This window comes from Vombatus ursinus, unplaced genomic scaffold (genome assembly GCF_900497805.2).
Source record: "Vombatus ursinus unplaced genomic scaffold, bare-nosed wombat genome assembly UNPS02014924.1, whole genome shotgun sequence".
NCBI lineage: Eukaryota > Metazoa > Chordata > Mammalia > Diprotodontia > Vombatidae > Vombatus > Vombatus ursinus.
The window spans coordinates 2559725-2583896 of record NW_020954702.1 but is presented as its reverse complement, the minus strand read 5'-3'; the positions used below and the strand labels follow the sequence as shown (position 1 = coordinate 2583896).

General features: G+C 35.7%; 2 protein-coding genes and 1 long non-coding RNA gene across 3 annotated transcripts in view; 1 reads left to right on the top strand and 2 right to left on the bottom strand.

Moving 5' to 3' along the window:
- The window catches only part of LOC114029239 (histone H4 transcription factor-like), a 24898-nt gene extending 21707 nt beyond the window's left edge, over positions 1–3191 (bottom strand). The window contains exons 1-2 of the mRNA XM_027843601.1: positions 3090–3191; positions 2691–2893 (exon numbers count right to left, since the gene is read on the bottom strand). Of these exons, the coding sequence (XP_027699402.1) occupies positions 2691–2841 (151 nt within the window). The 5' untranslated portion in view covers positions 2842–2893; positions 3090–3191. The remainder of the gene's footprint in view (positions 1–2690; positions 2894–3089) is intronic.
- Positions 2848–24172, top strand: part of LOC114029241 — a 61072-nt gene continuing 39747 nt past the window's right edge. The window contains exon 1 of the long non-coding RNA XR_003567459.1: positions 2848–2927. This is a non-coding gene — a long non-coding RNA (uncharacterized LOC114029241). The remainder of the gene's footprint in view (positions 2928–24172) is intronic.
- Positions 9559–24172, bottom strand: part of PRDM15 (PR/SET domain 15) — a 169835-nt gene continuing 155221 nt past the window's right edge. Inside the window, exons 19-23 of the mRNA XM_027843599.1 lie at positions 17970–18053; positions 16092–16267; positions 11659–11739; positions 10832–11041; positions 9559–10092 (exon numbers count right to left, since the gene is read on the bottom strand). Of these exons, the coding sequence (XP_027699400.1) occupies positions 9616–10092; positions 10832–11041; positions 11659–11739; positions 16092–16267; positions 17970–18053 (1028 nt within the window). The 3' untranslated portion in view covers positions 9559–9615. The remainder of the gene's footprint in view (positions 10093–10831; positions 11042–11658; positions 11740–16091; positions 16268–17969; positions 18054–24172) is intronic.

Genomic DNA, 24172 nt, shown 5'->3' with positions numbered 1-24172 from the left:
AAATCTGACCTCAGACACATAACACTTACCAGCTGTGTGACCCTGGGCAAGTCACTTAACCCCCATTACCCAACCAAAAACAAAACAAAAAAATAAAAAATATTTTTCAGTCATTCACTTTTCAGGTAAGGAAAACTGAGGCCCTGAGAGGTTAAGTGACTTGCCCAATGTCATAAAAGTGGCAGGGCCAGAATCTAGATCTAGGCCCTCCTGACTACTTATTCAGCCCTAACCTTACTTTGCTGACCTTGTTTCATATCTCCAATTGTCTAAAGAACATATCAAATTGGATGACTAGCAGACATATTAAACTTGACACGTCCAAAACATAATTTATCTTTTCTCTAAAACCCTCCCCTCCTCCAAACTTTCCTATTACTGTCAAAGGCACCATCTTCTCCTCAGTCATCTAGGCTGCCAATTTAGGTGTAGACTCTTTACTATCTCTCACCCCCCCCCCCCCATATTCAATCTGTTACCAATACCTGTACACTTAACCTTGCAACATCCCTGCTTCTGCCCTCTGATATTTTACCACTCTGATTCAGGCCTTCGTTTCCACAAACCTGGACTACTGCAGTAGCCTGCTGGTCAGTTGGCCAGTTCTAAGTTTCTCCCACTTCAGTCCATCTTCCATTCAGCTACCTAAGTGATTTTCTAACCTTATGTTCTCCTCCTTTCCCTATTCAATAAATTCCAATGGCTCCCTATCATCTCTAGGAACAAATACAATATCTTCATTTTGGTGTTAATGTTTCATAACTTCCTCCTTTCCCAGTCCCATCCATTCACCTTTCTAATCCTTAACTTCACATACTCCTTGATTCAGTGACAGAGGCCTCCTTGTTGTTCCCCAAACAAGACACATTCTATCTTTGTGTGTCCCGGGGGGACAGCCTGGAACTGAAAAGCTCTCCCTCCTCATCCCTGCCTCCTGCCTTCCTTCAAGCCTTAGCTAAAAATCTCACCTTCTACAGGAAGCTTTCCCAATCTCTCTTAATTCTAGTGCCTTCCCTCTGATGATTATTTCCTATTTATTTTGTATATAGTTTGTTTGTAGATATTTGTTCCTATGTTGTCTCCCCCCATTAGATTGTAGTCTCCTTAAGGGCTGGGACTGTCTTTTTGCTTTTGTATCCCAAGCCCTTAGCACAGTGCCTTAAGTAAGGACTTAATAAAGGCTTACTATATTCAAAACCCTTACTGCTTTCCAATATACCACACTATCAGACCATCTCTAATATATCTAATAAACCTCACCAGATTAACAAACCTAAAACATCATTCCAATCATTTCACTCATATAAAAAACAAAACAAAACTTCAAAGGTTACCCTCTATCTTCAGGATGAGTTCCAAATTCAGCCTCATGAACCTGCCTGCCTTCCACTGACCTTTCCAGCATTATAATCAGTTTTCTATGTAAACCCTCTGCTACCACCAAACTTTTTTTTTAACTAATGCCCTAAACACATCTTTGTCCCACTTGTTTATTGGCAATTATAGTCTTGTATAGTACTTGGCACATACTAGACAATAGAGAGAAGCAAAAATGCTTGTTGATTGATTCTGCACTCTCCTATCCTTGCTTCCTGAAATAATACTCTTCTACTCCTTTACCTTATCCAGATTTTAATCATCATTTAAGATCTAGCACACCACTTTTGTCTTTTCATAAAGCAATTCTTGATCACTCCAGCTTGATCCCTCACTTCTCTAGCAATTATAGGCTGATTCATCCATTTGCAACCATAGTGTACTGCTGTCATTTACTCTATTATTCCTAAATATTATTTCTGTTATTATTTTTTCAGTTAGGATTGTCATGCCTCAAGTACATTATAAACACTTACCAACTTTACATATATCTATTTTTGTATATTCCATGACCCTCAATGAATCCCTGTACCTAATAAGTAATTGAAAAATGTTTATTAATTATGTTTAAGTATTATAATTTCTGCAGCACCTAGGACCATGCCTTAAACTGAATGTTGGAATGCTGGAAAAAAACTTAAGTAGATTTCCTTTACATGCAAAACTATCCATGAAATGCAGACGAAAAGAACATTACTCTTCTTCAAATCAATAAACATAAATTTCTTCATCTAAATTAATGTTTATAAAGTCTTAATCTACAATTTTAATAGTAATCTAATTAGCACAAAAGCCTTAAATTGATGGTCTCACAAATTCTAATAACATTTTAAAATGAAAGCTACTCAATTAAAAGAATAACTAATTTTCTTCCCACTGTTCAAATTGGTGAATTACTCCTTTAGACAAGGAAATACTTTAGTTGTATCAAAGTAACTTGGAGATAGCTTTAATCACCATCAAAATAAGTTTCTTCAAAAAAATTCCAAGTGTGACAACAGTCTGAATCAAAGCAACCTGAAGGACTTAACACAAGCATATACGTCAAAAAAAAAATGTCAAACGCTGGCAAATATTGCAATGGGTTTTGTTTGTTTTAAACTGCCAACACTGCAACAAATTCAAGGATCTCAATCCTAACTTTTCTGGATCTTCGATAAAGCTGAAATCAAGTATTTTGAAAGTTATTCCCAACCAAGCCCAATTTAGTTTTATGCCTACAAGCGAGTTAACCTTGCCTATTTTTGCCAGTTTTTTCTGTCAACAAAAATAAAAAATTAACTATACTTGGGGACATCCATTGAACCTATTACCTAATTTCTCCTGTGAGTCATTTAGGTGTTCTCTCAAGTGTCTGGCAACGTGATTACACAATTCCTCCATGCACTTTCCTACAAATGTGCAATCACTCCACTCACAAGGCAGAACCAGCTCGGAAGGCTTTATCCTCTTCCTCGGGGCCATTACTGAGGAAGATTTTTAAAAATGAGCCGAGTGGTCTGATTTTTCCGGAGACCTTGGGGAGGAGAGACTTTAGTTAAGCGTCACAGGTGAGAAAACGCTGCTCTAGACGGTCCGGGGGGGGGGGGGGGGGGGGGGGGAAGGGGCGCTCCTGCCTCACTAACCCCCCAGGCCCGGGGCTGAAATGGAGACTGGGCCAATGCCCTGAGGAAGGATAGTAACGTACCCCAGCCCACCGTACCCCTCCCCACCCTAGAGGAACCCCCTCCGAAGCTCGGACTCAAACGCAGCAGACGACTGCCATCTTCCTCACAGGAGGAAGGAGAGGGAGAGCAGAGAGGAAAGTACGTCAACGTCACTCAACGTCCGCAACGTTAACGAGCGTTCCAAACGGGCACCAGCCCCGCCTTCGATCTCTGGCTGATGGGGGAAGGGAAGGGATGAGGGAGGGGGGAGGGAAAAGGAAGGGGGAGAGAGGAGTGGAGGCAGGGAGGGAAGAGGGGGAGAAGAAAAAGGGGGGAGGGGGGAGTCTTGAGGAGAAGGAATCCAGGCAGAGCTAGACCAACCATCTTATACAATTATGAAAATATTCTAGGGGAAAGTGGTTTTCCAGAGTCATCTAGACCAAAGTGTAATTGGGAACACCTGGATGTATCTAGAGAGTTATTAATGTGGTTGTGCATGATGATAATATTGATTTTTTAAATTAATTTTAGTTTTCAACTTTCACTTTCATAAGCTTTTGAGTTTTAAATTTTCTCCACCTCTCTTCCTGATTCCTTCCCCAAGACGGCTTGCAATCTGATATAGGCTATACATATATATTCCTATTAAACATGATAATAATGGATTTTTAAAACATGTTAGATTTTCACTTCACATTTTTCCCTGTGCTTTATATCTATTTTTTTGTTCTATGGAAAATCTTGTAAAGTAATCTTAACATGTTTGAAAGAAATATAAAGAAACAAGGGAGAATGTTGGGTGAGTGCCTTTTAAAAAAATTTCAGTGGAAAAAACATTTAAAACATCAAAACCAGGGCACTTATGATACAGTGGCATTGGTGGAAAAATAGTTGTAATTTTGGGGTATGGTTTAATACTTTAACTTTCATATTAAAATTGTCATATCTATTTTTGTATTTTCTAATTTGAAGTGCTTTTACAAAGTGTTTACTTGCTGAGTAACATTAATTATCAAGCTTCCCTCCTGCAAAGCATTACCTCTTTACTTTAAAATATTTTTTTATCTTGAGTTTTGCTGAATTTTGTGGAAAACCATCTAGTTTTTTTCTCTGTTCTTTTAGAACCACAGAATGTCATTTAATAGCTTCTTTCTGTCAAATATTTCACCTAGAATTAATAATATTTTATGTAGTTCCCTTTCAATGTCAGGTTAAAAGCAATGCCACAATTTTTGTCAGTGGCTAGTTTTGATACCTAATAATAGTTCCTTGTAGAGGAAGGCAAGGTAGGCAGCCTAGGGAGCAACATCAGGGGTAAAGAAGAATTTCAGTTTCAAGGGACATTTAATAAATTACTTCATGTAAATATATATTTAATGCCATATAATTCCAGTCTTCAAGGTACATAGGTATTTATTTTGTGATTAACTGCATATTTTATAGGGAATGCTTAAATGCCTCTAATGATCAGCAACAGATTCAAGGGTGATATATGTTTACTTCAAAGAGTGCACAAATGCTTTGTTCTAGTCTTTTACTCTTTGTGTCTAATCAAAATTCTTCAGATTAAGCCTATATTCTCCAGTTTATTTTCAGAAGTAGTTGAACAACAGTCTCTTTCTAGAATGGAGATTTTTCTTTTTCACTGAAAAGTATTATGTAATTTAGATGTAAAAATTGTTTTAAATAAAGAACCTAGTTTAATTTAGTAGAAGAGCCAGGTCATAGATTGCTTTAGGGGAATAAAGACAACAATATACTAGTCATTCAACAAATGAATTGATATTCTTAGGCACTATATGATCTTTAAGTGTTGTCTGATTAAATTGCATTTCGTGTAATTTTAGTTCTTAGGTATATTTTTATTTTTTCAAAACTGGTAAACCATGTATGATATATCAAAGAGTATTCAGTTAACCAAAGAAAAAAAAAGATGCATTCCTCAATTATTTTGAATCAAAATGAGCTTACTTGTAAATTGAAATTTTAATCTATGAACCATTTGGTGCAGGCCTATAGAGGATAAGAGGTTCTTCCTTTACATCATGAATAGTGATTCAACATTTTGTGCATGAAACATGCAGAAATAGAGTAATTGCCGGTTCCTCTAGGTACACTCCATCCTCTCCATCCAATACTTAGTTTTCTTCTCTGTAAAATTAGATTATGCTTTAGAACTTCTACGGTTCTTTCTTGCTCTAAATCTGTGATTCTGTGATTATTCTTATCCCATTTGTAAGGGCTCCTGTTCTTACCCTCTACTTTTAGCTTGGATGATGGGAAAGTAGAAGATAGAAACGAATAGCCAATGACTCCAGTATTTTTTTTGAATATCTATTTTTAATGCATAACACTGGATATGGCAGTTTATATATACTCTTTATACATCCATATTGCCTGTTTTAATTCTATTGAAAAGAACTCTAGTTTTGGAGTCAAAAGACTCGGGTCTGAGTATGAGCTTTGCCACTTGATAGCTGGGTGACCTTGTTACCTCTCTAGGTTTGTCTGAATGATCCATTTAGCTGGACTGTTGTGAAGCTTAAATGAGAATATATGTCAAGCATCTCATACCTATATTTAGGTGCTATACAAATATGTTATTTCAAGTGGTTTGAAAGAATGCCTTTCTTTAGCAAAGCTAATACATAACTATAGATAACACACCTCAATTTACTAGAAACAGAATTATCTTCAGAAAATAAAGGATGCTGAGACACATGTTCTCTTCTGTCACAGATCCTCAAAAGCAAGATTATTAAAGGTGAATTTAGGTACTTAAAAATTTCTACCCTCCTAACCCTTTTGTAACTAGGAAATAAAAAGGATTAGAATTCGAATGGTAATATCACAGATAATCATTCCTATTTTTTTCCTCTACAAAGTTTCTACTTGAACAGCTACCTTTTTTTTTTTTTTTGCTTACCCAATTATGTTATTTCAAATTTGTATTTCTTTAGTCTTCTTTTTGGTCTGTGCTTGCTCAAAAATACTACGTGTATCTTGTTGCTCTTTATGAAGCTCACTAGCACCTCAGTGGTTGGGGGTATATTTCAAATAAAGAGGTTTTGGGGAGAATTGGTAATGGACCAAATATACATCCACATAGTGCCTACTTTTTAAGATGAGAAGTTTAGCAGAGTCCATTAATTTAAAGTCAGATAGTACAGCACCTTTTATTTGATCATCATTTAAAAAAAAAAACTGAATGGAACCAGAGACAATCTCTCAAAAACAGTCTTAAATACCTTTTTAAAAATCCAATAAAAGTCACCAATACGGAATTTAGATGTAAAACCTTTGGATACTCTGAACAGGTGAAAAGAAAAGTGTCATGTATATGAAATATACTTTCCATACCTGGAATTCTCCAAAACAGTTTAATATTAGATACAGTGTAATGGCACTTAATACAGTACATTTTCCTGAGAGAAAATATCACAAACCATGGTCTCTTGGGAGGCATCATTTTTCTTCTCCTTTCAACATGCAGCACATAATCAATGTTTTAACAATTATTATTGTACCCTGTGTTATGTTTTTATAAGATTTACATTGCCATATTGCATACAACTACACAGAAGTAACTTTAAAAGGAATTCACAGGCAAAAAAATAGGTCCTTAAAGATTTATTAATTCATAACTAAGATGTCTTCACAGGACTAGATGACCACAAAATTTCTACTTTATTTTTTTTCCTTTGCAGCTAGGTCTGTGCACCATGGTATATGTTTTTTTAAAAATTAAATAGAATACTTTCTGTCAATAAACAATCATATATACACAGAACAATATACAGTATATCTCTTTTGGCTGAGTAGTACTTTTTGCTATCTATTTTCTGATATGCAAATTCACAGATTTTTTTACTGTAAGATATCTACTTTACCTCAAGTACTGAACTCTTTAAGTCAAAGTACACATTTGTACTTTGGAAGAAAACTTGAGTATTCTGAATTTCACTAAGAGTCCTCATGCATCGAAATAGTATATTATGAGCTTTAAAAAAATAGGAGAGGCATAGTATGGCCACAAAATTAATAAATTAGACTATTTCAAACATTATGACACTGTAGGCACAGAAAAACTTCCTTGGGAAAAAATAAGTTGGTGATTTTAAAAGTATTTCATGGGGAAGATGAAAAGCTTTGTTGCTTTGAGTTATTTCAATTATAAGCCAACCTATTTTTCTCCTTACTAGGTTATTTTAAAAAACATTTTACTGTCAGTGATTTTCAGTTACTCAAGAACTCTGGAGCTCTTTAAAAAATCCTGATAGCCTGGAATTCCAGACTACCTGTGCTTGGAATATGTCAGTTGTATTTTTAAAGAAGAAACAATAAAACACTGCACAAAAGTCCTAATTTCATGAAATTGCTGTGCTTGCAGTACTGGATGGTTTTCTTATAAAATATTGTTTGCACACATATACACATAGATACATAGATACATAGATACATACATCAAAAAACACAGTATGAAAAATTAAATTGTCTGCCATTGCCATTTCTTTTTTTGTTGGAACCCTGGACTTCATAGGACTGAATTTGGAAACCAGTGGACTACAATACTAAAAATTGTTCTGTTTTAAATATGAATCTTCCCATATAGTCTTGGGCTATTGTCATGATATCTGTGATTATAACAGACTTCCATTATAAAATCTAATTTAAGTGATGTAGATTTTGGAGCAATTCAACAGAAGAGGGTGGGGTTAGTGTAGGAAAGGAAACTCTCAGAAGGTCCCTTTCAGCTTTTTGATTTTGTGTTGGAAAACCATTCCCATTTTATGAAAACAGTACACTCCATAAAACAAATCATATTTTGTCTGAAAACATCTACAATTTTGATTAAAGTTAAATGCTAAGGAACTGCCATTCTTACAGTAAGCCTCATTGACAACAACATTAACACGGCTTTATTTTTCACTAATCACCTAAAGACTGTTTCTTCAAGGTAGACCTCTTAAACATCTACATCAAACACAATAAGTTACAGGCAATATAAGTTAAATTTTCTTCCCAACATAGTTTAGAAATTTCAGAAGTGATAAATTTGGGGGAAAAAATGTTTTCCTTATAACACTTGTTTTGGGAGATTGGCCACTCAATACTCTGTTACCCTAAAAAACAAACAAAACCCCGTAAGTTTTTGCTCCTTGCTGTAATGGTTGATGTGATACCAAGAGGGACAATGAAAGAACCTTGGGCATTATCTCATGTCTGTATGTGTGTAGCTTATATGTATGTATACACATATCTACATACATACACATCTACACACAGAGAGATATATAAGGTGTGTGTCTATATATATATGTGTGTGTGTGTGTATACAGATGGGATTGCAAGGAAGAACAAATAAGCACACTGATTAAGACCTCAATTATATTTCCATTATAAACTTTAATCATTGCTAAGGCTAACCTCTTTTGCCTTTCACTAAATTATAATGCCTTTGAATTTCACAAATATATTTTAATTTCACAATGTATTAGTCAACAATTTTATATTTATAAAATTGCTAACAAAAATTTAACATTTGAAATTGAAGTATAAATAAAAGAAAAATACATGAATATTTTAGTTGTTCTTCCCTGCTACTTACATTAGTCTTAGGATAGACTTTTAGATATTAAAGTATCCTGAGGTTTTTCCAAAGTAGATACTAGAAATGACAGTATTTTTTATTTGCCTTTTTGTATCACAGAAATGTCCCCAAATATCTGAATAGCTGTGTAAATGGGGATACAGATAATTTTTCAGTGCAAATTATTTTATAAGGTTAAGAAAGATGACACTGACCACAGCAGGCTCCTGAATGTACAGTGTCTTTTCAGGAGTAAAAAGAGAAGGAAAAAGAATGAAAATGGCAAGTTACCGAAGATATTTTGATGTGTAAATTAGAAAATTCACATTATAGATTTGTTCACTATGACAACCTTTCAACTGAAAATATTGCTTGAAAAAGGCATTAAATATGTTATTTTACATTTGGTTTTAGTACATGGTTGCAAGAAATTCAGTTAGGTGAAAATTCAAAGAGGACAATGTTACTTTTTGTTTACTTAATTGGCTTCCAAAATTAAGGAAACTGACCTAACATTTGTTTTATAACTGCAGAACAAATTTCTGTCACATTTAAATCCCCTTTTCCATTTTTAACCATGTTTTTTAATATGTGCTTTAAAAGACAGCAACTTTGAAAAAGAAAAAAATGCCATTTAGTTTTGAGTACCTTACTTCTCTTGACATTTAAGTTTCCCATTCTCCATCCTAAGAAAATTAATAAAGTTTTTTGTTTTTAAATAGAAAGGTTAAAAGTATTTGTGACTTCTTTACCTTATTTAGTGGATTGTGATCTGAACTTAATTAAAAGTTAGCCACCTCTCAAGTTTAGGCTGATAGAATTTAACACATGGATATGGAGGATTGGAGACAGTTTTGGACAGGCTGGGTTTCATTTACATTGTGATCAATGAAATAGTTGGGATTTTTTTTTTACTCTTTGTTTGGTATATAACAACAAATCTCAAAGTTTTCAAAATTTTTTTATTCCTTACAGTTCTCATAAAAGTTTTTGTAATATAACTTAATAACTGTACATCTGCTGTTGTTGCTCAGTCTGAACTTGTGACTGTCCTGTCTGTGGCTGTACTTGCTGTTGCTGGGGCTGTAGAACATCAGTCTGAGGCACTGCCCTCCAGGTTAGAGGATGCTGTTCACTTAGCTGGTTCCCCAGGGGAGTAATGGAATTGACAAGGGTAGTTAGATTGATAAAATGGGCAACAGACTGTGGATTAGAGGCCTCTGGCTGAGAATGAAGCTGAATGTCATTTTGGCGGTTGTGCAACATGGCAGAGCCACTGACAGTGTCAAATGTCACTGTCAGAATGGAGTTGTCAAGTTGTAACTGGCGTTCCGGAGTAGTGAGATGGCCAACAGCCACTGGCTGAAGGTTTGTAAACTGGGTTCCAGCTGCAGTGGTGATGGGGGTAACTGTAATGTTGGTCAAACCGACTGAACTAGATGGTGTCGTGACGTTTGGATCACCCAGGGTCACCACCACCTAGAGAGAATCACATAAAATCATATATTTATGTTTAGTAGTTTCTTCATATTTTAAAACATTTCATGTACCACGATGGTAAAGTTAGTATAAGGCAGTGGAAATGGGCAGGGAGTAAATAAAACTTCTTGCCTCAAAATAGTAGTATTTTCATGAAAGATTAATTTAGATTAACTTAGTGCTAGAAGAGATTCAGGTAAAATAAAAGAATATAAAGATATAAAGTTGAGAAATATAAAGCCTTAATCAAAAATTAAGAGAACCAACTCTGAAAAGGACAGAGGAACAAAGTTCTCAGTCTACTTTAATACTCAAGATAAATTTGTTATTGGTGATTGAAAATTCACACTCTAAAGATAAGGCTAGAAGATCTAGAATAAAATTTACCACACAGGTAAGCAGTAATGAAAAAAAGCGTCATTCTTTTACTAGTGGGATAAATAAATGTAATAACTTAGAATCTAGTTAACAAAGAAGAGGTGTTCTGATATCCGGGAACACACACACAAACACACACACACACACACACACACACACACACACACACACACATTTGGTGAAAGGTATCCCTAATCCGCAGATTCCAGTATAAGAAAATTTTTAAAAAATTATGGGCCTATTATTCTCTTTAATAACTTAAATTTCTATGGAATGGGTCTTTAGTTTTTAGGATCCCAACATTTATGACTAGACTGTAGATGTTACTCTACTCTTAGAATAAAGGACCAACTGCACTGACCTGCTGAATGCTTTGTACAGCAGAATTTGTTTCATCTCCCACATTCCCTGTGAATTCAGCTTCTTTTTCTGTGTATTCACTGAACGTGGGATCCTCAGATACCAGTGCTTCTTCCTCTTCATCTGGTTTTTGCTTTCGTTTGTGACTTCGTTTGGCAACTTTTATATGTTTCCCTTCTGGCAATTCTCCCTGGTCCAGAGCAAGTTCAGGCTGTAGAAAAATAATACTTTTAGTAACTGACAAGGTTATGTTGGTAGGATCACATAATAACAAAAAACTAACCACAAAACAGCCATAATACCCATAAAAAGGAAAAGTCCAAGTACTCAAAGATTATCTTTCAGGATCTATAAATAAATCTTAAACTAATATAAAAACAAGTATTGGTTGTTCACAGTAATAATTATCTTGCTGTATCTGGGGATATTCTATATTATTTATATTCTATATAACTCTGGTCTGTGCCCTCCCATAAATCTACCACATTGGCTTTCCAACCTTTTTCTAGATTTCTTGGCATTATATGGAAACCAAAAGAACAAAAATATAGGCTATCACTCTTTTTTTTTTTCCTGAGGCAATCGGGGTTAAGTGACTTGTCCAGGGTCACACAGCAAGTGTTTGGTCTGAGGCCGGATTTGAACTCAGGTCCTCCTGACTTCAGGGCTGGTGCTCTATCCACTGTGCCACCTAGATGCCCGTAGGCTATCACTCTTGCTGATCAGTCCATCTTTGCTACTGGTCATAAATTCCATGATAATACACTAAACCAGAAAGACATTTGTAGTTAGTGGGCTATATAGGTGAATGAGTCTCCTTTGAGTTACCTGAACTATACCAATTGAAGAGGCATCAATGGTGGTTGTTTCTGGGAGGTGATCCAAATCATCAATCCTAACTGAGAGGACCTACAGTGAAAAAACAAAAGCAGCAAGCTTTACAAGTCATTGAATTTGAGGGACCAGCTGATTAAGTAAATGTTAGGCATGTGGAATGGTAAGCAAAAAATGCTTCATTATAACTGGAATAATACCTATCATAATTTCCTTTTCTTTCCTTTTCATCTTTGATGGCAGTACTAAGAGGCAGCAAAATAGCCTAAAGATCATTAGCCAAAGGAAGGAAAAAAAGTGAAGGATGTGGTTAAACTACAAATTTGTATTAAATCCTTGAATAACAGAACTGAGAAAAAGAAATGAAGACATTGAATAGATTAGAAAACTGGAAAGGAAGAAAATATATGTGAAATCAAAAGCACCCCACCTCTTTTTAAAAACTTATTTTCTACATATTTCAGTTTTCAGCTTGCTTGAGTTTAGAGCAGCTCAGATTTGTGTCCTTCTTTGCAGCACAAGAGATGCAGCTGACAAATATTCCATTTGAAGAAAATTGGTTATACAAAAATTGATTACACAAAAATCTGAACTTTTTCAAAACTGTTTCAACAGATTAAACTCTTATTTAGGGAGTGATTATATACATTATAAAAAGACTCACAAAAATTGAAGGCAGGGCTCCTTTAGACAGCCAATTCTCATAGAGAAGGAAAGAGTTTATAACCATACAAGGGATAGATAAAATGATAGTAGATAAAAATAGTTAGTTTTGATTACATAAAACTGAAAAGGTTTTGTACAAACAAAATTAAGGCAGTTAAAATTAGAAAGGAAATGGTGAATTGAGGGGAAAAAAAATCTTTGGAGTAAACTTCTCAAATAAATGTCTGATGTCCAAGCGATATAAAGGAACTGATTTAAATATATAATAATGACTGCCATTCCCAATAGGCAATGCAAGGTAACAAGCATTTATTAAACACTTGCTATGTACCAGGCCTGGTGCTATGTGCTGGGGACACAGAAACAAGGAAAAAGAAAGACAGTCCTTGCCCTTAAGGAGCTTACAATCTTATAGAGGAAAAGAACATATATAAAAGATAGGTGGAAAGTGGGGAGAGGTGAGGAGGGAAGGTACCTGGAAAAGGGACATGATGTTTAAGTCTAGAAAGTCAGAAGCACAGCTAGGAGGGTAGTGAAGTCCACCCTGGGCACCTACAAAAATGGAGGTCCCAGGAGGAACTCATCAGTGGGAGAAGGGGGGGCCACCGTAGTAAAGGGATGTTCTCGGGTGAAAAGGCTGTAAGGGATGATGGATTTGCAAAGGTAGGAATGCAGAAGAGGCATAATGTTGAGGTCCAAAAAAGTCAAAAGGACAATGGTCTAGGCCTGTCCACAAAATGCAGGCCCCAGGACAAACTACTAATGGGAGAAGGGCGCCAGCATAGCAGAGGAATGTTCCAGGGTGAAAAGGCTGTAGAAGATGATGAATGTTGCAGGGTGAGGATGCAAATGAGGCATGGTGATGAAGTCTAAAAAGTCAGAAAGGCAAAGAAGGTTAACTGGCCTAGGTCTGTCCATAAAATGTAGGCCCCAGGACAAACTACCAATGGAAGAAGGAAATCTGCATAACAGATGTTCCTAGGTGAGAAGAATGTAGGAGATGATGATATTCCAGGGTGGGAATGCAGATAAGGCATAGTGCTGAAGTCCAGTATGTCAGAAGCACAGCTGGGAGACGAATGAGGTTGGCTGGCCTGGGATTCTCCAAAAAATGGAGACCCCAAAAGGAACTCACCAATGGGAGAAAGGGCTGGCATAGCAGAGAGATGTTCCAAGTTGAGAAGGCCACAGAGGATGATGGATGTTCCAGATGAGGCATGATGTTGAAGTCTGGGAAGTCAGAAGCACAGCTGGGAGGGGAATGAAGGTTGTTTGGCCTGGAACCTCCACAAAATGGGAGAACTCACCAATAGGAGAAGGGGGCTGGCATAGCAGAGGGATATTCCAGGGTGGGATTATAGATGAGGCATGTTGAAATCCAGAAAGTCTGAAGCATAGCCAGGGGTGGCATAGTCCAGAGGGAAGTAATAAAAGGATATGAAGAAATTCTCAAAGGAAAAAATCCAAGTGATTAATAGCCATGTGAAAAAATGTTCAAAATCACCAATAATTAGAGAAATGCAAATTATAACAATGAATTTCTCTATCAGATTGGTATAGATGACAAAAAAGAAAAATGGGAGTTGCTGGAAGGGAACGTGGAGAAAAAAGGCACACGAATACACTGGTAGTAGTTTTGCGAACTGATCTAGCCATTATGGAAAGCAATGCCTCAAGTCACTAAACTGCAAACTTTTTGACCCCAAAATAACAATAGTAGGCCTATATTCTTAAAGATCCAAGAAAAAAGAAAAGGACTCCTATGCCCAAAAATATTTTTATCAGCTCTTTTTTATTGTGGCAAAAAAAACTGGAAACAAAGTACTAATCAGTTGAGAAATCGATGAATAAATAATGGTATGTATATGTAATTGGATATTATTGAACAACAAGAAATAATGAAGGGAATGTTTTCAGAGAAACCTGGGAAGAACCGTATAAACTTAGACTTGAGCAGAACCAAGAGAACATTTTATTCAGTAACAATGTCATATTTAAAGAAAAAAACTTTCAAAAATTTAAGAATTCTAATCAGTGTGATGAACAGCCATGACTCTAGAGGACTAAGGAAGCATGTTGCCTACCTCCTAATGGGGGGACTCAAGGGGCAGAATTAGACATACATTTTTGGTTATTGCAAATGCATGGATTCATTTTGCCTGATTATGCTTATTTGTTATGAGGATTGTGTTTTCTATTTTGTGTTTGTAGATGAGTTGGAGAAGGAAGGAAAGGAAAGTCATTGATAGTGCTGACAAAACAAAAAGGAAAGACAGAAAAGAGTTTCACTTGAACATTTTAAAAAATGCACCTAAGAAAACAAAAAAGAGTTTAGAAAGAAACAGACAAGTATTTGGGAAGTTCTGAAAGTAATAAATATGCTGAATTTATTAAAATATACGTTTGGTTTTTTTGGCAAGGCAATTGGAGTTAAGTGACTTATCCAGGGTCACACAGCTAATAATTGTCAAGTGTCTGGTCTGAGACTGAATTTAAACTCAAGTCCTCCTGACTCCAGAGCCAGTGCTCTATCTACTGCGCCACCTAGCTGCCCCTTGAAATAAGCATTTCAATAAGTTATATGTGATAGAGATTCATGTTTTCTAATATAATCATCTCTTTTTCTGTTCTACTTTGTACATGTAAATGTTCATTTTTTGCTATTATATTCAGAATAAAATAAAAATTAAAAAAGAAATAGTTAATTGTCCAGTGTACTTAAAATACTAAATTCACAAAAATCAGATATGCTATCACTAATAATAACTAGCATGTAGCCAAATTCTCTTTTACTTTCTACCTTCATTTCTTCATCCATTAAGTTCTGGATCTGTGAAAAAAACATTATATTAGGTGGTGAAATAAAAAACACTGCTTGATTCCTCTCAAAACCTGACCTGAAATCAGAGCTTTAGTTATTTGATCTACTATTCTCCTACTTAACTATTTTCTGGGCATAAAACAAATTATAGGCTTAATAATTAGTAAAATAGCATGGAGGCACAAGTGCCTAAATTCAGGAGAAATAAAAGCAGTAATGGTGGCAAAAAGTGGTATATCAAATGGGTTTTATCATACTAATAAATAATGACTATAAAGTCAGATTAACTGCTTAGAAATCTGTGAAGTGAACAGTTATTTTTAATATGGAAATTGGATTAAAACTAACAAATAATGAGTAAGAAATGTATAGATATTTATGACCTAATAATATGATTACGGAGTTCAAATCCAGCCTTAGATACTTATTAGTTATGTGACCTTGGGGAAGTTATTTAACCTCTGTTTGCCAAGGAGGCAGCGAGGTTACTAAAGTGCTGGGCCTAGAGTCAAAGAGACCTGAGTTCAAATCTGAACTCAGACACTTACTAGCTGGGCAAGTAAGCCACTTAACCTCTGGTTGCTTTAATCCATTACAGAAGGAAATGACAAACCCACACCAGTATCTTTGCCAAGAAAAACCCATGGACAGTATGGTCCACGAGGTCATGAAGAGTTGGATATTACTGTATGACATAACAACAACATGATTACCTAAAAGAATTCTTTGAAAGTGTAACTCAAGTTGTGAAAGTGCTACACTATACCAAATTCCATTCAACAAGTGCTTACTTTAAGCACCAAGGCATAGTGTAAGGCATAGTGCTAGAGTTGTAAGGCCCTTAGGCTAAGGATCTCTGCTAAAATTATGTTCCTACAGAGGAAGTCCATGTGTAATCGATCGCCATCACCAAACACTATAATAGCAAATGTTAACTTACCTCTGGGTGCTTGCGCCTCATGTGCCGACTCATTGACGCTCTGGTTGAAACTTTTGTTCCACATAACTGACAACTCTGAGCTTCTACTTTGTCATGAGTTAGCTGAATGTGTTTTTGAAGCATGTACTCTGTGACATACTTTTTTTCACACACAGAGCAGGTCCACTGTTTTCCCACTTCATAAGGAAAAAAATTGAAATAAAATACAGTTACAGATATGAATAGTGTGCTGATACAACAGAGTAATGCAAATTCAAACCAATTCTAAAATTCAGCAAACATTTATTAAATGCCTATTAAACAAGAGGATAGCAGAACGAATTAGAAACCAGAATCCAACAATATGTTGTTTACAAGAAATGCGCTTGAAACAGAAAGATATACATGAGAGTTAAAATAAGGAGCCTGGAGCAAAATATGTTATACTTCAGTTGAAGTACAAAAGCTTGGAGTAGCAATCATGATCTCACACAAAGCAAAAGCAAAACCAAATCTAATTAAAACAGATAATCACAGAAACTACATTTTGTTAAAAGGTTCCATAGACAATGAATTAATATCAATACTGAACATATATGTGCTAAATGGCATAGCATCCAAATTCTTAAAAGAAAAATTAAATGAGTCACAGGAGAAAATAGATGGTAAAATTGTAATTGTGGGAGGGCCTCAATTTACCCCTCTCAGAGCTAGATAAATCTAACCATAAAATAAACATGAAAGAAATAAATGAAACGAATAGAATTTCAGAAAAGATACGATAGACCTCTGACAAATATTAAATGGGAATAGGAAGGGTTATAACTAATTTTTAGCTCTGTGTGGCACCTTCACAAAAACTGACCATGTATTAGGGTATAACAACCTCACAAAGAAAAGCAGAAATATTAAATTTATCTTTGACCACAGTGCAATGAAAATTACATTCAATAAAGTGCCTACTAACAACGGGTAATTGCTGGGTTCATGAAAATGAAATGACACAGTCTGTGCCTTCCAGGACCTTATAATCTAATGGGGGAGCTGGGAATACAACATGGACACATATTACTAAGGTGGAATGTGACAGGGTAATTGAGAAGTCAAGGCCCTAGGAAAATGTGAAGTTGAAGAGATCCTTGCAGGGGAGTGGGGTGGGTAGAAGGAAGACTTGGGAATCGGGGAAGACGTCATGGTCATCTGATCTGATCTTTAAATGGAAAAAATTAAAATAGGCTAAGATGAAGGAGTATGTTCCAGCCTGCACAAGCACAGACATGAGAAAGTATAAGACAAACTTAGGAAACTGCTATTTTAACTGGAATTCAGAGATATAACACAAAATAAAGTCAAATGGTAAGTTGGAGTTGGACTGCAGAGAGCCTTAAATGGCACGCCTGCCTGTAAGAGTCCCAGCAGGTTTTTGACAAAGGGTGTAGTGACAGAGTCAAACTTGTACATTAGGAAGTAATTCTGGCAGTTGTCTGGGAGAAAGCCTGGAAAAAAGGAAAGACTGACTGGTAGCCTTTGAAAACAAGAGCTTACTCAGTCATGCTCATTACCACAAGTCAGTAAGGCCAATGCCTAAAAATCAGAGTACAGGTAAGAAAAAAAATCCAAAAAATATGATGTATTTTCTTTCACTGTAATAAAGTGCAGTATTGTGATACTAGTACATAAATATGGGGAAGATTTAAAAATAAAGGTGGATGATAAATTGTTTTCTTATTTAACATGCATACTATATAATCTAATCCTAATACATTCTAATATATCATGAATAACAATACTGTCTGTTTTTTTGTTCAGAAAAGAATATACTGTTTTCATTAAAGTGTTAGTGGGGGTCATCTGAATTAGCTGTAACATCCTTTAGAAATGTAATAGAATGATATTTACCTGTGTGAATTAGTTTATGGGTCTCCATTGTGTTTCTCTCACTAAAAGTCTTTCCACACAATTCACACATGAAATCTTTGATCCCTGTAATAGAAAGATACATTGAATTCCAGAGAAACAGTATGAGAAGAAGCTGGTTTAATAAATTGTAATGTGAAAAACAGCAGTAACTATCTCCTCACCAATTCACTTTAGAATTTGTAGATATCTGCTGGTGTTAAAAGAACTGTTACTGCTACAATGCAATTCAAAATGTCTGATTTATAGTTTGATAATCACATTTTTGGGTATATATAAGGATATGCTTACTGTTTAGGATTTTTATAACTGTAAAGAAAATTACATTACTTGTTAGTGAATGAATGCATGTATACACGTCTATATGTGGCTATACTGACGTTGAGGCTTTTGTTCCCTATTATTAAAATCCCAAAGTTCTCCTGCAACCCCCTGCCCCCATCTTGATTCATACAGAATTCCAAGCAAAAGCTGTAAACTTCAGATCAAAGGCTCCACTGTCCTCTGGGGCATACACTGAGATAATTTTCCTTGGTTTTGTGTTGTTTTGTTTTTTTGGCTAGGCAATGGGGTTAAGTGACTTGCCCAGGGTCATAGAGTGTGTATCTGAGACTGGATTTGAACTCAGGTCCTCCTGACTTCAAAGCTGGCATTCTATCCATTGCACCAGCTAGCTGCCCCTTGTGGATAACACACACACACACACACACACACACACACGTTATATATATTACACATACAGGATAAATTGAAGATAATCAATATTAAGGGGGATTGGGAAAGGCTTCCTGTAAAAGGTAAGATTTGAGCTAGAATTTAAAGGAAGCTGGGGAAGCCAGAAGTCAAAATGAGGAGGAAGAGAATTCAAGGGATAGGCGATAGCCAACGATAATACCCAAAGTCAGGTGATAGGGATCTGAACCAGGTGATAGCATTGTCAGAGGAGAAAAAAGGGAAAGCATACCAAAGACGTTATGAAGGTAAAATCAACAGACCTTGGCAACAGATTATAGATGGGGAGTGAGAAAGAGGAATTGAAGATTGCACCTCAATTTAGAGCCTAGGTGCCTGGGAGTAGTGGTATTATACCCTGATAATAACAGGAAAGAAGGAAGAGTTTAAGGGTAAAGATAAAGGATTCATGTTTGGATATGTTGAGTTTAAGATGTCAATGGGACATCCAGTTTGAAATGTATAACAGGCAGCTGGAAATGCAAGTCTATCAGAAAAGAGGTTAGGGCTGGATAAGTAGATTTGAGAATCATTAACTTAAAGATGATTTTTGAATTCATGGAAGCTGGTGCAATCACCAAGTGAAATTGTATACAGAGAGAAGAAAAGATGGCCTTTGACAGAGCTGACACTTTTAAATGTACAAAGTAAAAATACATAGGATTATAAATTACAAAGGAAACCAATTATATTGAAATAGTTATTGAAATGTTAAGAAAACAAGTTTATGAACTCGAAGTTAAGAACTTCCTCATTAAAAGTCAATTCCTAAGGATTTTGTGTTTGTTTTCCATTCATCTATACAAGTTAATATTCAATTTTTCTATTCTACCTCACTGGGAAAAACTCTGGGAAGATCTACTCTTTCCAAAAGTGTGATAATGTTCATTTCAACAAAAAAGTGAAATATTTTTATAGCACCCTAGTTCCTATTATACATTTCTGCATCATAAACAGGAGTTGAGAGATATGTTTTCTGGTCATAAACCTGCTATTCTGTATAGTCAATCACTGACCTAGCATCCCTGAAATGGCTAAAAATTGAAACATTACTAATGGTTGTCAGTGATGGGAGCTTTTCTGTATAAAAAGAGAAACCTGGTGAGCCATTTTTGTGATAACATGCCAATACTGGCAGCCCACTTGGGGTGCTTCAGCCCTCATGAGATCTTCAGGAGTTACCCCCTCATTAGCTGATATGGAAACACAGTCTGAACTCACCAAATAGCTGGTGAAGACACAAAATGAAACAGATCTCAGAAACATCCCATCCTATCTCCATCTTTCTATAAATCTTGGCTGGCTACAAAGAATATTCTTTAATAAATCTCTTTAGGATGATTTCTCTGTTCATAGTCTGTTCTTTCTTCCCTGGACATGGAGGTTAATTTATCACAAAATCATTTCTTTAAAGGTATTGCCAGAAAATGTAGGCAATAAAATGAATAGAAGAAGCTGATTGGTTTCCTCATTTCAATTATTTTCTTTAGAACCAAAAGTAACCCTATCTCATTTGTAAAAAATTATTAGGAAAGTAATTTATGTAAGTCCTAGAAGGACTGTCACTTAACTAATAGACCATAAACTTTAATTTCCAGACTTAAATTTATTTCTTGATTCAAATATAATAAGGGCCAAAGTTGTTAGGTTTCTGTCAGGCTCCCAACTGAATTCAATTCAATATTTATTTAAATTCCTACTACATACAAGACATTATGCTATTTACTCCTGGGGATAAAAAAAAGCAAATATTTTTTATATATTTTATTTTAAATGAAAATATTAAATATTTTAAATATTAACTCCTCAAGAAGTTAATATTTTGCTATAGGGATACAATATGTACATAAATATAATAAAAGATGGGACATGAAAGAGGCAAGGAAAATATTAGACAGTCTTTTCAGAATATCTGAAGACAGAGCACCAAAAACTGAGGGGAATCAAGAAAGGCTTAATGGCTGATTGGCATTTGAACAGAGGCAAATAAGGAAAAGACGCTAAAAGGCAGAGACAAGAAACACATTCTAGGAAAGAGGGATGACTTGTGTTGAATGCATGTCATATTTGTGGAACAGACAGTATTCCAAGTTGACTGGAACACATAGTGTATGGAGGGAGTAATAGGCCTGAAAAAGTGGATTAGAGCAAGATTAAATCCTTGGCTGAAGAGTAGGGACTTTATCCTAGGGGCAACACGAAGCCACCTAAGGTTTCATGTTGAGTAGAGAAATAACACAGAAGTTTGCATTCGGAAGATTATTTTGGCAGCTGTGGGAAGGATATATTAAAGAGGAGAGGTAAGAAGCAGGAAAAGGAGTTAGGAAGCTATTTCTATAGTCCAAGTGAGAGGTAATATGGGCAATGTTTAAGTATGGATAGGAAAAGGTGGATTGATATGAGAAATATCGTGGAAATAGAATTGGCAGGACTTCGTAACTGACTGGATGGATATGAGGGAACTGGGGCTATGGAAGGGGAAAGATTGTAGGATGATTTCAAAGTTACAAATATGCATGATTAGGGAAGATGGTCACTTCAATAGAAACAAGGAAAGTTGAGAAGAGAGGATTTAGGAAAGGAAGATACAGAAATCAGTTTTGAACAGGGTGAATTTGAGATGCTGGTAGGATATTTAGATTGAGAGCCTATGAGAGATCATAAGAAGACTTAGAGCTAAAAGGAAGGCTAAAGGTCATCTAGTCTAACTCCCTGATTTTTCAAATGAAAAACTAAAGTAAAGAGGTTAGGTGAAGATATCCAATAAGCAATTGGAGATGGAAAAAAATGGTATTCAGGAGAGAGATTAAGATTTGATATATAGATTTGGAAATCATCTGAAATACATGTAAGCGTATGAGATCACTAAGGAGAGAGCAAATCATCTGTTCTTTTCCATTCCTATTGTCACTACCCTAGACCTGATCTTCAATAACTACAGGTGGAATGATTAAAATAGCAATTTTATTTGTCTCCTTACCTCCAATTTCTAGTAGTCTATCCTGAAGAACAATAATAGATATCTGGTTACCAAGTACACGAAGGGGAAGAGTGTGGGTAAAAAAAGCTAAAAAGGTAGTAAAACATCTTTGGTGATGTACATGGCTTCAATTGTCACCTCCATGTAGATTTTTTTTCAATTTCAATCTAACATTGAAGCATTTGTTATGCTCAAATACCATATATGTGCAAGGTATTGTGCCAGGCTCTACAGCCAGGGGTCCATAATCTCTTTTTTTTTTTCTTTTTGGTGAGACAATTGGGGTTAAGTGACTTGCCCAGAGTCACATAGCTAATGAGTGTTATGTGTCTGAAGCTGGATTTGAACTCAGGTCCTCTTGACTTCAGGGCCAGTGCTCTATCCACTGTGCCACCTAGCTGTCCTTACAGCCTTTTTTTGTGTAACCAACTGCTTTGTGATTCTAAATCTGTGCTCCTGTGTTCTTCATGTTAGGAAGGTTATTTTGATGTGAATGTCAAGGATGGATGGAAAACCAAGAGAGAGAGGCAAGAGGTAGGAAGACCAGTTAGGAGGTTATTACAACAGTTCAGGTGAGAAGTTCTTAGAGTTTAAGGTAGAATGGGGTGAGTGGAGATAAAGAAGGAAGACAGGATTAGAATTGTCTGGAATGAGCAACTGACTGGATGAGAAAGGGAAGAATCAACAAAGATTCCAAAATTACAAATATTTTTATTGTATCTATAACTTTGGAATTACTTTTTTTGTCATAGCAAATAACTAGAAACAAAATAGGTGCCCATGAATGGTAGAACAAATTGTTTTAAATGAATGTACTAGAATATTATTGTACCATAAACAATAATGAAAGGAATAGCTTCAGAGAAACTAGGAAAAACTTCTATGAACTGATGCAGGGTGAAATAAGCAGAACGATGGTAATTTACACAATGACAACAACAATAATATGAAGAAAAACAACTCTGAAAGACCTCAGAACTCTGATCAAAGAAGCAAACAATAGTGACTAAAAAAATGATGAAACATCCTTCCCACTTCTTGACAAAAAAAATAATGGAATAGAAATGCAGACTGCGATATGCAGTCTCAGACAAGGCCAATTTGTTGATCTATTTTGCTGGACCATACAAATTTTTTTTTCTAAAACAAAGGCTTTTATGGGTGAGGAATTAGAGTGTGGTAGGTTAGTAATGATAAACAAAAAGTGCCTCAATTTTTTAAAAAAATGCATACATGAAAAAGCAGAAGGGGGCACAGAAATGTTATATTACTAACTTGTTAAATTATATCTTTATATATGTTAATTAAAGAACAAACTTCATTAAAAAAGTTCCATTTCCTCTACAAGCCTCATTCTTATTCTTCTTTGTATACTGAAATATTTGTGTTGTTTGTTAATGATTATTAGATTAATAATAAAAAATAAAATTTAGTTTTAAAAAGAGTACAAAGCATGAACTTGATTGACTAGGACAGGGGTGGGGAACCTGCCATCTCGAGGCCACATGTGGCCCTCTAGGTTCTCAAGTGCGGCCCTCTGACTGACAGCAAACTTCACACAACAAAATCCCTTAATAAAAGGATTTATTCTATAAAACTTGGACTTGGTAAAAAGGCTACACCTGAGGACCTAGAAGGCCATATGTTTCCTACCCCTGGACTAGGAGAATGGTGGAAACAACAGGGAGAATAGGAAGAGAAGCAGATGCTAAGTTTAGTTGTGGGAATTCTGAGTTTGAAGTGCCAGAAGGGAGAGGTGTATAGACAGCTGAAAATAGATGACTAGAGTTGGGTACAAAGATTGAAACCGGATACAAAGATTTAGGATTCATTTACATAGAAGTTATAGCTAAACCTATAGAAAGTGATAATCAACCAACAGATAGAATGTAGAGGGAGAAGACAAGTGGCCCTAGATCAGTCTCATAGGATATCCACACTGCAATGGTATAAGGACAACAGTGAGGCAGTGAAGGACATTAAGGAGGGGTAGTCCAGTGGGGAAGAGAAGAACCAGAAGAGAGCCATAGGAGAAAAGTGTCCATGTGGAGATGGTGAAAGTATTATGAGGACTGAGAAAAAGTCCATCAAATTTAGCAGATGACTTCCTAATCTATTATCTCTGGTCTTGAGCTCCAGTTCTACACTTCTAAATGCATGTAGGTTATCTTGACTTGTCTATCACACTAGGACCTCAGTCTCAACATGTCCAAAACTGTAATTATCTTTCCGCTCAAATTGCCTCTCAAATGAAATACTCCTTTGCCTGTATTTTGTATTTTATAAAATTTTAATTGATCCCTTTTTTATATTACATTAATTTCTGAATATATACTCCCCAACCTAGTTAAGCTCTCCCTTGTTAAAAGAGTTCATTGTTTGGATGGTATTTCTTAGCCCCAGCAATCTGAATCCCACCTACCATTCATTCCCTTTTGCACACTTTGGAGGCAAATTGAACTATTTCTTATTT